The sequence below is a fragment of the Xiphophorus maculatus genome, chromosome 8 (assembly GCF_002775205.1).
Source record: "Xiphophorus maculatus strain JP 163 A chromosome 8, X_maculatus-5.0-male, whole genome shotgun sequence".
Taxonomy (NCBI): domain Eukaryota; kingdom Metazoa; phylum Chordata; class Actinopteri; order Cyprinodontiformes; family Poeciliidae; genus Xiphophorus; species Xiphophorus maculatus.
Window position 1 is genome coordinate 24,790,909 of NC_036450.1, and position 16,372 is coordinate 24,807,280.

At 38.2% G+C, this 16,372-nt stretch overlaps 1 protein-coding gene across 4 annotated transcripts; it reads right to left on the bottom strand.

Moving 5' to 3' along the window:
* Positions 1 to 982: 982 nt before the first annotated feature.
* Positions 983 to 15,839, bottom strand: marveld2 (MARVEL domain containing 2). Of its 4 annotated transcripts, none has more exons than XM_023338474.1 (9): positions 15,741 to 15,839; positions 13,488 to 13,534; positions 10,118 to 11,098; positions 9,197 to 9,417; positions 7,036 to 7,071; positions 6,756 to 6,919; positions 5,544 to 5,715; positions 4,059 to 4,109; positions 983 to 3,385 (listed from the first exon to the last, which is right to left on the bottom strand). In XM_023338474.1, exons 3-9 carry the CDS (start codon positions 11,079 to 11,081, stop codon positions 3,266 to 3,268), a joined length of 1,728 nt encoding a protein of 575 aa, XP_023194242.1. In that variant the 5' UTR covers positions 11,082 to 11,098; positions 13,488 to 13,534; positions 15,741 to 15,839; the 3' UTR covers positions 983 to 3,265. The 4 variants fall into 4 exon arrangements, with proteins under 4 accessions (XP_023194242.1, XP_023194241.1, XP_023194240.1 ...); XM_023338473.1 differs by having other exon boundaries at positions 13,455 to 13,534; XM_023338472.1 differs by having other exon boundaries at positions 13,435 to 13,534.
* Between the last annotated feature and the right edge of the window lie 533 nt (positions 15,840 to 16,372).

Below are 16,372 nucleotides of genomic sequence, written 5' to 3' on the forward strand. Positions count from 1 at the left end.
GATTGAGTGGCTAATATTTCTCCACAGCTGGAAAACACTTATAAGCCTTGACTGGAGTTTGTTGCTGCTAAAAGTGGTTCAACCAGTTAGTAGGTTTAGGGGGCAATCACTTTCTCACACAGAGCCATAGAGGTTTGGATTCTTTTTCTCTCTTCATAAACACCATTTAAAGCTGCAGTTTGTGCAGATCTCAGATGAACCGCCTGAGCAAGACCCAACTTGTCCTCTGATCATTATGTAGTAGAAAACAGCAGCTGAGAACTTAGCTAAGCTCAGTGTCTCACCACATAAATATTTAGGTTGCATAGCAAGACAGAATTTGAATTATTCTCTTCGTGTGTTGTGTATTCTTTTTGAAGCCAGGAGTCGCCTCCTACTGGCCATTGCAGAAAATGCAGGAACTTTAACATTAGCCTTCAACATCCAGGCCTTTTACAACCCATCCCCAGTTTCTGTGTCTCATTCAGGACACAAGATGATGTAAAGAGATGATTGAGGCAAAGAGAGCCAACAAAAACAATTCCACTTGATTCCATTTGATTTATTATTCTGCAACAGAAAAGCTGTTTTGCAATTACCAGACACCTCACTTTACACAAGGTGGAAGAATGATCTTCTTAGCCAACCTAACATGCTCAGGTTGCACATCATGCCACAACAATCTTACTTAAATTTTTTTATTTAAAATCCTCCTGTGGTCTTAAGGCGGTGTTGCACTTTAACAAGGTTTTTTTTCGTGTGCATGTGGTTCCGGGAACTGACGGTCTGATGGGACAACCCCCTGCTTCCCAGCTGTCCCACCGCAAGATTTGCTGCAAGTCTTTTGAGTGTCGTGCCAAGACCGCACGAGGGTTAAACACGTTAAAGCTGCACCGATTTAACATTTTGAATGGTCCTTTAAATAGAAATTAAATAGTTTTTCATTAATTTGTTCATTAAATTTATATAAAAATAAAAATTAAAAAAAACAACAGGATGCATCTAAAGGCACCACGTAGTTACTTTAATTAGAGAACCGCACATTATCATCACAGTTACATTTTCATTTAAACATTTTTATTTTTTTTAAAACTATAGATGCTTAAAATGTTAAAAAGAACAGAAATATAGATAAGCAAGATATTTTTAAGTGGAAAAGAACAAAACTTTTATTATTTTTATTCTCTGAAATGGTAGAACGGCATTAGACATCAAATGTTCAAGATACATATATATATTTCACATTAAAAGACAGAGCTGCATTAAGAAAAGGAACAGTGTAGCAGTAAAAACAGTCCTCCCAGAAGTTAAAAGTTTTGTGCCACAGTCATTTAAAGCAGCACATTTTTAAACAGACAACACAAACTGCCACAGAAATGAAGAGGAGGTAAACTGACAGGAATAAAGCAAATGTTGTTTTTAAAGATCTCCCAGTGATTGAGCACAAACATTTTCACCTGATAGTGCGTTTCCTGAAGTTCTACGGTTTGGCTACATTTACAATCAGTCCTACAGTGTTAATTGGGTAAATATACAGTATGTGTATTATATAATTGCATATTCAGACCACTTTTAAACAAAGAGTTTGTGGTTTTTCCTCACATTTGTTCACACCCAAGGACACACACATGGTGCTTGGGCGGACTTTGAAACAAAGCAATTCTTCCTATCAGCACTATTTCAGATTATTATACCCTGAGAAAGGCTTTGCCTCAAAACAAGTCAGACTTCACAGCTGCAAATTAAAAAACAAAACACAACACATTTCAATTAAATGGTTTCTATGTATGGAGAGCAACTTTTCAATAATTGTTATAGATTACTTTTAATATTCCTTATTTTTTTTGTTTATTACCATTAGAATTGAACTTCAGCATGGACTACAGGAAGGTAGTCCGTCCTGCAATAAACTTACTACAATGAAGTTTATTGTGAATTTGGAAACATTGGTGGCCATTTTAGAAACCCTAAGACGAGGATCTACTTTCTCTACTGTCCAAACTTTTTGCACCGGGGAACAAAATCACCAAGATAAAAGTACTCATTGGTTATTATTTTATTATGTTTGTAATAAAAACATTTTATAGTGAATTCTAGTTTTTACCTGTTTAGGTAATAAATCAAACCTGCAATATTTAAATGAAACATGGTGAAAAAGAAACTCTCGGCGGTCTGAAATGGAGACGTTTGTCTTCGTAAAACAACGACGTACGGTTCACAAACATTTTGGGTTGAATGTTTTCTACTTTGTTGGTCTAAAAAATATTGTAGTGTATTCAGAGCAAAAATACAAAAGCTTGCAGTATTTAGTCAGGCTTAATGTAAAGGTATCTTCTCACTGGTACTTATCATCATGTTAAAATGTAAGCAATAAAAATGGCTGGCAAGAGATTTATTTATTTTTACCTAATATTTTTGTTTTAAGAAGATATAAATTGGTCAAAATAAAATTAAAAAAAAGTGAAAAAATGAATGAAATTTACAGAAAGTGTATCTGCATCAGCACTATATTATGCTGCAGGGACAAATTGAAGACGGCCGTTTAGTTATAATGGTAACCACAGTAAATGTGAGTATAAAAATAAAGTTTCCAGAACCAACTCTATGATCATTTTAACTTTGTTTGAAAACAATTAGCAAAACCCTGATTTGCAGCAGTGTTGCGTCACTTGTCTTCCCAGCACAAATAAATCATGTTTATTATGGGAAGTCAGAAAAAAAAGTAATTGGAAGCTTCTATATTTTCTCATATTGAACTTTGCTCATTTAAATCATTAAAAATAAAAATTTAAAAAGGGAAAATCAAGTCCCAATCTCTCCTAATCTGTAAGAAAGCACTTTGGAGTGCTACCAGACACGATATCGTTAAATCTAATTTAAACACACACACATGCGTGGTGTGTAATGTTATTTGGTGTCTGTGCGCTACACTGCAGTGAAATGTATCTGAATAACTCAATAAGTTGACTGTAGTGAAGAAAAGCTCTGAGAAGTGCTGATGCAGCGATTTTGTTTACCGTTACATGTAGCCGCGGCGACCAGCTGCTTTGAGGAGATCGCCGATCACATGAAAACCAATCTGATCATCTTCAGAAATGATGAAGCATGTTTGCCCCTTTCATTTCCCACTTGCAAGCTTTGAAAACGCTTCTGACAGACAACAGATTTTTTAAAAAAAAGCCTCAGTAGCTGTTAGCGCCTTTTTTCCGTTTTAATCGGCTTCGTTTGCCTCTTTAGTCCCATGTCCACCACTGGAGTCGCTCTGCCGCAGACAGCAGCTCTAGCTTTAGCTGAATCCGTCGTTCCACTCCATGACTTTGTCGTATTCCTGTATCCTCTGTTTGATGTGCGACAGTTTGCTCTTCAGATACTCGCAACGCTCCTTCTTTTCCAGGAAAGTCGGGTCCTGCAACAGAAACATGAATCACAGGGAGATTAAGCTCCACTTTCCTCCTGGTTTCTTCTTACAGAACATGAAACCTTGTTCTGTGTGAGGATGCGAATCTGATACATCTTCAACCTAACAGTTAAAATGCAGGCAGCAATCCATATTGTTCTGTTACTAATACGCTAGTAGCACCTGGACGTGATGTTGGGAAAAACTTTAATCACAATATGCTTTTGTGCTTCAGTCGATGCGATATAGCTCAGTGGCTTTAATGATCTCAGGTTTCAGCAAGTAAAGTTTAAAACAAGTGAGTTGACTATCAAACTTGAAATTTTCAAAAGATTAAAAAAATAAAAACTTCCATCGTAGCTCCCTCACTTTAAGCAAACTACCGGTACATATTCTGTGTGTGGGAATCTGAAGACTTCTTACAAGTTTATTTTGTTCACTTTTTTGAAGGAGCGGAAAAGTTAAAGCCGTTAAAAATGTAAGATTTCTTCTAAAGTGAGATCATTTTACGGTCAAACATCACAGAGACTTGGAGTTACTTAGAGTCAGCTGTAAATCAAATATGAACAACATTAATCTATGTGCAATGGATCTACAAAATGGGAGTTTCCACTTGCTTCACTGCAGGTAAAGTTGTGATAACCATCCAAACGCCACAAAGGAAGAAAGACACTGAGCTCACATTTTTCTTCTTCTGATACTCCTGCAGAATCCTGTGGATGCGCTCCACCTCCTGCAAACACAGAGGAAGTATTTAGCTCAGGTGAGATGGTGACGGAGTGAAACTGTGTATGGAAATCAGACGCAGTGAGACAGTATTCAACCAGCGGCCTGAATGGAGCCGATAAGGAATCTGAGGGTGGAGGGTGGGGTGGAGGGGGGAACAGGAAGAGGAAGTAGAAACAGAGGAAGTGACGGGACGGAGTAATGAGGCGCATTTTGACAGCGTAGACAATGGAAGGAATTTTTCTGAACAAGCAGAGAGTCTCGTCTGCTCCCTGTTACTAACATAAACACGAAGCAGTCAGAATGAAGCCGCTCTTTGGATTACAGTAGAGAACCACATTTAACATTATTTACTGCTTCAGTGTTGTGAAAACGTATTTTGTCTCCTGAAAGACTTTTTGCTTTTCCTTTTTTTCTTTTTAATGACTCCCTACTTCATTATATGGAAAGCAGTTTCATTCAAAATTAGATAAATAAATACATAAAATTCTGTTGATTAATTAATAAAATACTCAATTGAATAAATATGTCCCCAAGAAATAAAAACAAAATCTATTTATATACAAAAACAGTTTTTAATTATTTCAAGATTTATTTAATTGGTAATTATTTTCTAAGGGTGTTTACTTAGTGATGAATACTTAAAAAAATTATCCTGAAATAGAGAATAAGTAAGTAAAACAATTGTGACAAAATAATCTCCCTATTAAATATTACATATTTTGTATTATTCATTATTGTTACAACTGGCTCAAAGTCAAAAATTGGGGTCTTATTATTATATTTTAAAAGGACAAAGAAAATAAATGAGCTAAAATGTATAAACAAAGAAAAATAAATCTAGAAAAATAGACAAAAATAATTATAATTTGCTTGAAGCACATCAGAATTTAGTTTTTATTTCTTGGAAATATTCATTTATTTGATGGAACACGTATCAATTATCCATCAATAACAGTTCTTCAGAACTTCTACACGAGACAAAAATGAATGAACATGTAGATGTCACATGATCATTTAACTTATTATTGGTAAAAAGTCATTTTAACTCCTGCTCTTCAGCAGAATTGGAGGGTTTTCCAGTGTGAACGGCCTACTTAAAGTCACGCCACAGCTTAAGAAGCCATGTTGTGAGAACTGTCCTTTTTCATAAAAATAGAAAAAACAATAACCATAAGAGAGACCTGCAATATATGTGGGCCAGGAAAGCAACAAATAAAGGAACAACCTGCAGTAATAACAAGAAGTGTGGAAAGGTCAACATGCAGCAATTGTTTAGTACAACCTCTTTCTGCAGCCTCGCACAAATTAACATGATAATAAAAAACTTATATTTTATGAGTTCTGTAGTTTGTGCTGTTCTGGAAAACTTTAAACAGTGAAGAATATAAAGTCTGAGGAATGTGTGCAGGTGTGTGTGTGTGTGTGTGAGACCAGTCACCATTTGGGTGCTGGGGTTCTGAGGCAGACTGCGCATCATGGCGTCCATCTCATCAAACTTCTTCAGCGTGGCCTGAACGTCGGCGTGGAGCTCCTTGTACTCTGCGTACTGGTCGTTGAACACGGCTCGGTACTGGTCCCGCTCTTCATCAGACCGGATCACTGGGTACTTCCTGCAGATCATCCAACATCAAGAACATTGAAAACATGACTGTTTTCATAATCTCTCTTTTTTTTTTTGTTTTTTTCAGAGAAAAATATGTGTTGTACATCAGTTTTAGCTTCATGCTATACCCGACTGTAGCGATTCAATTCTCAGGGTGTGGAGAAGTGTTGGGTCTCTATTTAACTGAACATTTCAGCTGTATTTAAAACGTATGCTGACCGTACGGTGGCCTGCAGCGCTCCTCATTAAATATCCAGGAGATCATTGAGCAGAACATTATGACCGTCTATGTCCCCTTTGGCTGCCATACAAACTCAACAACACCGCTATCCAGCATTAATATGTGAGCAACAGATCTTCTGAAAATGTTTGTCCAGAACAGTCCACTTTTAGTAAATTTAACTTAGGTCTAGGGAACTTGGTCAACACCTCAAACTTGTGCCCACCTCTTATTCCTGAACCCTTTTTCCATTATAGGAGGCTGCACTGTGCCGCAGCCAACAGCTAATATCATTTCTGCCAAAGTGAATATACGCTTATGTAGGTGGTATACGTCAAAAGAACACCCATGTACAGTACAGACCAAAAGTTTGGACACACCTTCTAATTCAATGGGTTTTCTTTATTTTCATGACTATTTATAAGGCAAGAAATCCCACTTATTAACCTGACAGGGCAGGTTGACCTATGAAGTGAAAACCATTTCAGGTGACGACCTCTTGAAGCTCATCAAGAAAATGCAGAGTGTGTGCAAAGCAGTAATCACAGCTAAAGGTTGATACTTTGAAGAAACTAGAATATAAGGGCTATTTTCAGTTGTTTTACACTTTTTTGTTTAGTGCATATTTCCACATGTGTTATTCATAGTTTTGATGCCTTCAGTGTGAAGCTACAATGTCAATAGTCATGAAAATAAAGGAAACTCATTGAATTAAAAGGTGTGTCCAAACTTTTGGTCCGTACTGTAGGTGGTAGAACCCAGCTCTTTACACTTCTGGTGCAAACTCCACTACTTCCCCTTTCTTTTGTATTTATGGCAGTACTTACGCAAGATAATCAGGCACAATGACCGGCTTCGGGATATGACCTGACGGTATGGCTCCCTGAATGACCTTTGGAGGAAATGGTTTGGGTGCAGCTTGGATGGGAACAACCGAGGAGCCTTGGACCTGCTCTGGGAATCTGGGGGCCGGAGCAGAATCGTGAACCGCCTGAGCAGAGAAGAGCAGCAAAATAAATGGGATTACAACGATCAAATGCACATCAATTGAGTGTGTGTGTTTTTTACAGTACAAATGAAGGTGTTGGCTTCTAACAGCATACTTACAAGTGACTGCACAACATGCATCTCAGAAGGCACCATCTAAATGCACAAGCAGAGAAGAAAGGTTGTTTTTCTTGCAACAAAGGAAGTTTAACACTTCAAAACTCAACATTTTGCATAGAATCACTGCAGTATCTAAAGCTACACAATATAACATAATATAATTTTCAGTACATATACTACAGCTATTAGCTTTGACTAGGCCATTGTAACACAAGGATATGCATTGATCCAACTGACCCGTATATTTATGGTGACTGTTCAGCTAAATGTTGGATCTCTGCCACAGTCTCAGGTCATATGCAGACTCTAATGTTTTCTTCCTGGACTGCCTCATATTTAACTCCATCACATTTTCAGGGACTAAACTACCGACGGCTCATTAGGGCCGTGGTAGGAATAAAGCAAAAGAAAATGAAAAAAAGCTTTGAGATTAATCTGAAATTTCTAGAAAAAAAAACAAAGGACACTTCGGAGTGTGACAAGTTAAAAAAAACTTACATTTTCAGATTAATCTCAGAAATTTTCTAGGCCATTTTCTGAGTTTCAAAAGCAAACTTAGACTTTTGAAACTCAGAAATTTCTCTTTTTTGTTGCTTGTTTATAGAAATTTTCTCTGACTAATCTAAAAAATTCAGTTATTTTCCTTGTTTTTTTTCTAGAAAGCTGCTGTATTTTGGGCAGAAATGTAATCCTTTTTATTTCTACCTACAATGGCCCCAACACACTGCTGTACTAATTGCCCCTTTTAAATTTTAACTTGGAGCAATAAAAATGGCAATAAAATAAAAGCAACATTGTCCTGACATTTACCAGCAGGTATAAACTTATATATTTATCTGCAATGCCGCAACATACTGTTGTTGGCGTTATTAACGTTATTAATATTGTTTACAACTATCTATTTAAAAACATCTGGTTTGAATGGTCTGCATCAGGGCTGCTCAATACGTCGATCGCGGGAAGGTTTTGAGTCGATCTCGGCAGTAAGGTGACAAACTGAACGCCGCCAGGACGCTGAGAGCAGAACTTCCTCTTCTGACAGGCTTATCAAAATATTCACTAAGATCCTAAACGTTTGCAGCTTCATTAAATAATAATGAAAAAAATTCAACCAAACGTGTTAAAATTAATATTCTCAGTAATTATTGTTTCGACAAGATGTTGCGCAATTCAGTGCGTTTCAGTTCCATTAACAAAAATAAAAGGCGACTCAAAGAGCGACTGACCAGCAGAGCAGGAGTTTAAATCAGCTGATCAAACACCGCTGTGTTCAGGGGAGGCTGATTAATAATCGAGAAATAAATATCAAGCCTGGAAACCTGATATCGTAACGGACTGAATGTTATGTTTTTAACGTAATCTTTGCACGGCTTGCAGGGCGCGGGCGGTTGCTACGGCAACGGGTGTGCTTACACGACATAGAATAAGAGAAAGTATAAAGGTAGGAGTGGTTATCTTACCTCTGTTTACCTTTGCTATGGCGCGTTACAACCGCTGTAGTTTCTAAACATTCAATAAACGACAGACTTAGACTAATTACCTCGTTCGTTTGTGAGTATACGTCATTCACAACAAACATCAAATAGAACAAATATATTTCATTACATTTTAACAAACAAATGGCTTCTACCGCGATAATTATGTGAAATTAAATTAATTATATCCCAACTTTAGAAGATTTGCCTTTACCTTTACAAAGCTCAAAAAGTTTGGGCACCCCTGGTCTACATTTTATATAAAAATGCAAATAAAGTAAAAAAATAAATAAATCCTGTTTTATAGAAGTGTGTTCAGTCTGAGGTTTAAACTCCAACATGTTTGCTTTTTAGAGAAATAACAGTTTTCATCCATCATAAGATTTCGGGAATCCCAGGAGGCTTCAGACAATGTTTTAGTTTCCTTATCTGTTACACAGACCACACCTACTCACTCGCCTACTCTGGTGTGTGTGTGTGTGTGTGTGTGTGTACATTCCGTAATTAGATCTGTCCTAACATCTCTGCAGATGTTGTTGAAATGAACTTCCACTCCTAACAGGAACAAGTCAGTGAGTTCCAGGAATCCCAGGACCTAGCCTAGCTACAGGAACAAACACACACACACACACACACACACACACACACACGTCCACCCACACACACACATCTGGCTGAGCTCTCACCTGCTGGCCGTGCTGCTCCTGGTACCTGCGGGCGGCCTCGTGCCTCCACAGCTTGAGACAAACGATGGCCCCGATCAGATACACAACCATGGTGACGAAGAGGAAGATGATGGCGGCGGTCTGACCGGCTTCTACTCTGCAGAAGGCCCCATTTACTGGGTTGCTGAAGCCCGGGTTGAAGCAGAGACCTCCACGATTGGTGTCTGTGACGTAGACAATGGCTGGGGAAGAAAACACGGTGGAGGTGATACCATGAGAGAAACTGAGGGGAAATTAAAGGTGCAGTTCCTCTACAAGTAACAGGTTTATCAACAAACAGCTCTGCAGATCTGGGACTACTAGTTCATCTTTGGAGGAGTCTGATGAACTAATCTAGCTGAGGTCTTTTACTCAAATACAAATTAGGGTCAGGACTTAAACTCTAATCTCCCTTAATTAGATATATTCTATCATGTTGAACACTTTAATCCACCAAATCACTTTTTTCAAATAACTTGATGAAATATTTAGGAAACACACCACAGTTTAACTGAGAGATATTTTAAATGTCTAAAATAAAACACAACGGAAAACAATTGATAAAAAACACAACCGAAACCAGGAATAAAATGAATTATTATGGATTAAGATGGAAAACTGCCCCCTCAAAAATATTAATCATCAGCAGGGAAATTTATGGTAGATTATTTTAATTTATCATCTGATTAATTAACATTGTCTCTATATGTAGCAACTTTTCTGACAGATTGGCCAGAAAACTGCCATTGGTGCACCACTAATCAAAAGAAAATCTGTTTAAAGTACTGACTAAAATCAAACTAAAAAACAATCATGGTTCCAGAATTCACTTCTGTGAAGACCAAAAAAACCTTGAATTAAATAAAAATAAAAAACTAGACATGTTAACCAGGTTAAACCTACCTGCTGCCATGTATAGTATGGCCAGAGCCAGGTTTAACACGAACTCGGTCAGGGGCCACCAGTTGGAGTCCAGCAGGATGGTGCGGTAGTACATGGTCATCCCCAGCACCAGCAGGATCACCGTCACCAGCCAGGCCAGTCCCGCCACCACCAACACAAACGGAGTCTTGGGCCCGGTGTAGTACGATCCTCCGTACATTCCCCCGTATCCTCCTCCGTATCCTCCTCCGTATCCTCCTCCAGGAGAAGAGTAGCCGAACATGTTGTACCACTCATTGTCTTTGTGGATGTAAGCGCAGACGCAGGCGAACACAGCGGCCCCCAGCAGCAGCTCCACGCAGCCCAGGATCCTCAGCAGCCCCGCCCACGACTTCATGTAGCCATAACGCTGGTGGTACTCCTCCACCCGCTCGCTGTAGGTCAGAGCTGTGTGCTGCGTGTGGCCCGACACCGACCCATGGGCGTCCTGTCCGTTTAAAAGCTCCTTGCCGGAGTTGTAGCTGCTCCCGGAGCCGCCATACGGGTCCCGGTAGGACCCGGGGAGGGACGGGGAGTGCGGCGGGGAGCAACGCACCCCCTCGGTGGTGCTGTTGTTGTTGTTGCTGGAGGACTCAGGCATGGACCACGCCTTCTTGCTGCTGCGGTTGCTCCCTCGGAAGAAGTTCTTCCAGGAGTCGGGGATGAACCGGTGGACTGGCTTGATGTCAATGGCGGGGTCCGGCTCTGGGTCGGTGTCCTCCTCGCTGTTGCTGGGGTCGAACTCGGGGCCGACAGGGGGCTGGTCCGGCAGAGGCGGAGGAGGGAGAGGGTCGGCGCTCTTGGCCAGATGTGGGGACCTCTGCTCCTTCAGGGGCTGCAGGTCGTACGACTCGGCCAGGGGTAAGGACTCATGGGGAACCTGGTCATAAAGCGGCGACTGGCGGACACGCTCAGTGCGTCCGTGGTAACCTCCTCCATAGGACATGAGGATGCTGATGGTCCCTGGAAACATCCACACAAAAATGAAGAGGTTGTGCTGAAAAGTTTTTATCACAAACTATGGTTAGGCAACATCGACTAAATGATTTATCACAATATTTTGTGATATTATTGTAATAACCATTAAAGTGACAATAAGATAAATATCTATTTTTTTTAGATAACCGTATTGCCCAGCAACCCCTTTAGAAAACCAGTCCAGTAGAGATACAAAGTGTGATTTGTATCACTAAAATGTGCACATTTAATTGTATTTTCAAATGTATTGATATTTATTTATACGACTTTATTGAGTAAATAGTGGAGAAAAATAGTAAAACTAACAATCCCGACAGTACAGACAGTCTTACGGGCTTTTAAACATAACTAATTGGAATTTATTGGGACAACGATAAATGAAAATTGTACTGTGATAAGAAATTTATCACGATAAATGAGAAACGCTATAATAAACGCCCACATCTCCTACAAACACAAAATTGTTTCAGTTCAACGTTCAGTTGTTATTTTTAAGAGATTTTTGGGGAAAAGTTACTGGTTTTATTGTTACTATGAGCGTCTTTATTTAGGTTTTAGTTTGTTTACCACCGTCAGTTTCAGTGTGGCCTCCTCTGATTTCCTCTTTCCAGTCCTTCTCTGTCATTTGCATAGAATTTGTTTTTTGCATGTTTGTCTCTCTGTGCACTAAGACAAAAGAGAATTCAACACAGAGAAAGTCTGTTGGCACCTCTGACAAAAACCTTAAAAGAAATGATTTCATTTATTCAATTAAAGAACTATTTTTCTCAAAGGAAAATTACATGTCTTATCTAATCTCATCTTCAAAGACTTGTGATTGATGGTGGTGCTCCGTCTCTCCAGTAGCAGTCAGTCCTACCACGAGTGTGACGAGGCCTCTGACTGAAGACAGCTGCTTTATGAAAACCTCACAACTATAACTGACCTGCTAACAGCTCAATATCAGGGCAGCAGAGACGATATTTCACAGCAACATGACGCCATCAGCTGTTGGCAAACTGCTAATCCATCTCATTTGCTTTTGCTGCTCCGTTTTAAGTCTCTGTCTGGCGAGACGTTTGTCTTTGTAATTATCACGTCATGTTATTTGCTTCTTCTTGAGGCAGTTTTAAGCCTTTTTGACTGTGACAACTCCTGATGAAGTCTAACTCCAAAAGCTGTCGGTATGATTGAATTTGTCACGTTTCAAGCTAATTTCCTCCTTACATCATCAATAAACACTTTATGTATTTTAAAGTAGGATTGAATGAAATTATTACATATTGTTTAGCAGTGGAGTTCCACTACTGAACGTAGCTGACGTAGTGAAGAAGATTTTGTTTTATAATGTGGAAGCATTATTTTTCATGCAGTTTGTGAAGCCCTTGCAGAATGCAGTACCATTCATAGTAATTTTAAAATATTTTTTTTGGCATCATTATCATCATCACAATAATCAGAAACAGAAATCATTTTTATTGACTATTAATAAATACATGTAAGTAAGCCTGTCACAATGAGCAATTAATTAATAACATGATAAGTTGAACTGAGCTCAATAATTTCCACTTTGATGATTAATATTTTTTTAAAAGCAATTTTGATTACAGAGAATTGATAAGCCGTTTCATTTGTGCTTTCGGTGTGTTTGTTTCCGTTTTATTAATTGTTTTTGGTTCGGTTTTATTTTGGATATTGAAATTTTTTTACAGCTTCAGTGTTAAGTGTTCTTTACAAAATTAATGATTATTGATCTTTGAGAGAGCAAATTTGCATCTTTATGCCATTATCAATATATCAGTTTAAAATGGTCATGTAATAACAATATTATCGTATATCACAATAACTCCTGGAAAAATATGTTGTCCAGTAAAATCTGTTATGGTAGCAGACCTAGCTGTAAGTCTCATCCCTATTAGTGTATTTGTCTACTGACGTAAAGGATTTAACAATTGAAATGAATATTACAACAGGACAGGCAAATAAGTAGGAAATATGAGAAGAAGAAACCACTGGATAAAGACTAAATGCCAATCATTCTTGTAGAAAGTATGGAGTAATCAACACAGCTGCTAACAGTCACCACAGAAAACACCCTTCAGCCAAAAGCCCTCACAAGTGAAGATTTGTCCCTCCATGCAAGCTGGAAAAAGAATGCATTTTTGTGCTGCAGCTAAATAAAAAGGAATGAATTCCCACGGTGCTGTTGGAATTGCCACGCATCGTTTCCAGGAATGTTGCACTTACCGCCGGCTTCAGGAATCAGCACAAAAATACATTCTATACAACCAATCAGACGGGTCCGGAGTTTGAAGAGGGTAAAAAAACAAAAAAAAACTAACCAAAGAAGGAGCTTCAATACCTCTTTCACACGCAGTCACTCAACACGACTTACATTGGCTTGCAGGTCAGAATGCAAACCTTGTATGAACGCAGATTCACCTGTAGAGACAAACATGCACTAATGAAGACAGAAAATACAAACACTGACAGCTCTGATTCACTTTGATGTTCACTGTGCACTATCCAGGTCAGTCATCGGCTCAAACCAAGCCATGACACTCAGGATTTCAGTGGTTGTTTCAGAAAATGCTGATCAATAAAATGAATTGATTGACTGCTGTTTGGATAAAAACGACTTGTGACGTCACAGGAGTAAATCATTTGAGGATGATGAAAAGAAAACAGTGACTGAAATGATCACACATGATAACCAAAGTATGAAGAACAGTTTTTTTTTTTTTAACATATTGAACCTTGAAGCAAATGATGTACAGTCAGCTCCAGGAAGCACAGCAGTCTTTTAAAAAAAAGGAAAAAAGGGGAAAGAAAACAATCTAAAAACTAGTGTACAATACCGGATTGAAAAACTCTTTCCACTTCCCATACCAAAGCAGATATCTGAGGTTTAGTATGGGCCGATACCGATCCAATACAGAAAAACAGCTGAACTGACTTTGTTCTTTTTTAAACTCGGACATGAATGAACTGAATGACAGATTTCTTCGATAACTCTGCACCAGTACAGCACACTTAAACACACCAACAGCTTCACAAGCCTGGCCACACATGTAAAAACAACTTTCATTTGTTCAGTCAGTGCAGTCAGAACAGCCAATGTTAAATAAATAGTAAAGAATCTGAGCCTGACAAAAACAATAAGTGGACTAACTCAGACAAACATGTAAAAACCTCCTTTCAAATGATTCAGGAAGTGAAATTAGGAATTTTAAATATAATGTAAAATAAACAATAAATCATGATGTCGCTTAGAGCACAAAGCATAGAACTGGACTGAATTGTATGCTTGTTAATTATTAATTAATAGTGGACCATGTATCTCTGAAACTACACTCTAGATGCACATTATGACCACATATTGTCATTCCATCAACAGGAGACATCGAGATCTAAAGAGCGTTAAAATGACTTCAACAGCATACAGCATATTAACTGTGGTTGAAAAACTTTACGTTACTTTATGACAACTACCCACTTGAAACGGTTAGTGTGACAGGGGGAAGCATAGTCTGTTACAAATCACTATTGCAATATGTTTACATGATTAATTTCATTTGCTGTAGAAGTTGGACAAGATTCCACCTATCTAACCACATTCACATCAGGCTAACTATTGTTACTTATTACAAGTGAACATATGTTTTTTTTTCAGCATTTTATACTTATAAAATATATCTGTGCACTTCCTCACACATAAGAAAAAGTTATTTTCAAGCCAAAACCTTTCACGGCTTTTCTAACACATCGGTTCTTCCACTCAGCTTCCAATGGATTGCTGTTTTGTTTTTTTTATTAGAAAATATTCTAATTTGTCTAAAAGCTGAATTTTTGGCTTTCATTAAATGTATTATCAACATAACAAAAGTACGTTAAATTGATCTACCTATAGGAGTTTCACCTTTTTGACAGTCTTCCTAACGTTGAATTGATATTACCACCTGTATTTATCAGAAATATGTATAATCTTCTTTAAAATGTTGCAGTTTATAACTTTAAAATATAATCATATGCCAAACTTAAGTTTTCAAGCTTTTTTTTTTCCTTTAATAACTTTTTAGAGTAATACTAATATTTTTAATAATCGAACTCCCATAGTGATACAGAAATGGAGTAGTAGTAGAAATAAAGTTTAGTTTATGGTGGATTTTTTCCCCCCAAGCAAGCAGAATAAAAATACAACAAAACTTCCAAACTTATCCCAATTACACAGAGCAGAAAAAGCCCCGCATGCTTCCGTTTCCAGAATAATCAGCGCACTGTGTGCAGCAGAGGAGGCCCGTGATAACAAATAAACCTGAGGTGGCAGCGGCTGAAACTCTGCAGGAGTAAAAACTCGGCTAGACTCTTTCTTAGCTGCATTTTTTAACTCACGACGTATTTAATGTCTGTTTTCTTGTGTAATAGGCAATACATTTTAACTTCGGCTAATTTTATAGCTTTTATCCGGTAAAAAGGGCGGCGGAGGAGTGAATTTCACTCGAAGTGGCTACGAATTAACGCAGCGTCATTTTTACAGCTGACTTTTTAACTTTTATAGTCCTTTTAAAAAAAAAGCCTCTTTGTTTGTGTCCTCTAGTGTGCTCCCCTCCGTACCGCCTTGTTGGAAGGAAGCGTGAAGGTCTCTTACCTTATTCACTTCGCTTCGTTCCCCACTTCTTGTTTCTCCCATTTCAGTAACATTAAACCCCAGGTTTCTCTTGACTAGACCACGTGACCCGCCCATCCCTTTGACGTCACCGCGCAGAGGGGGAAGTTTACCTGTGGCAGTTTCAGCAGAACACCTGAGAGCCGCACACACTCACTCTGTGACTCAGTCAGCTGTAAATAAGCACCTGAGCAAAATGTTCCCATATCTGAGCCACAGTAAGGACTCGCACGATGTGTTGTCATAAATAAAAATGAGACAGAGGAATACACGAAACACATTTTCTCATGACTTTCTGTTTGCCGCCCTTTCAACAAATCCAAATGTGTAAGATATAGTAGATACTATAGTGGATACCCTGTCAAGAAGATTGTGATTTAAATATTAATTAATTGATCGGATTAACAATTATATATATATATATATATATATATATATATATATATATATATATATATATATATATATATATATATATATATATATATATACAGTACAGACTAAAAGTTTGGACACACCTTTCTAATTCAATGGGTTTTCTTTATTTTCATGACTATTTGTAAGGCAAGAAATCCCACTTATTAACCTGACAGGGCAGGTTGACCTATGAAGTG

What these genes read in the sequence shown, in the direction of transcription:
- marveld2 (XM_023338474.1), bottom strand. Translation starts at nt 11,081, where the DNA reads ATGTCCTATGGAGGAGGTTACCACGGACGCACTGAGCGTGTCCGCCAG. An exon ending in TGCATGTTGTGCAGTCACTT is followed by an intron (nt 6,920 to 7,035) that starts GTAAGTATGCTG and finishes TTCTCTGCTCAG; the next exon opens with GCGGTTCACGATTCTGCTCC. An exon ending in ATTGTGCCTGATTATCTTGC is followed by an intron (nt 5,716 to 6,755) that starts GTAAGTACTGCC and finishes GATGATCTGCAG; the next exon opens with GAAGTACCCAGTGATCCGGT.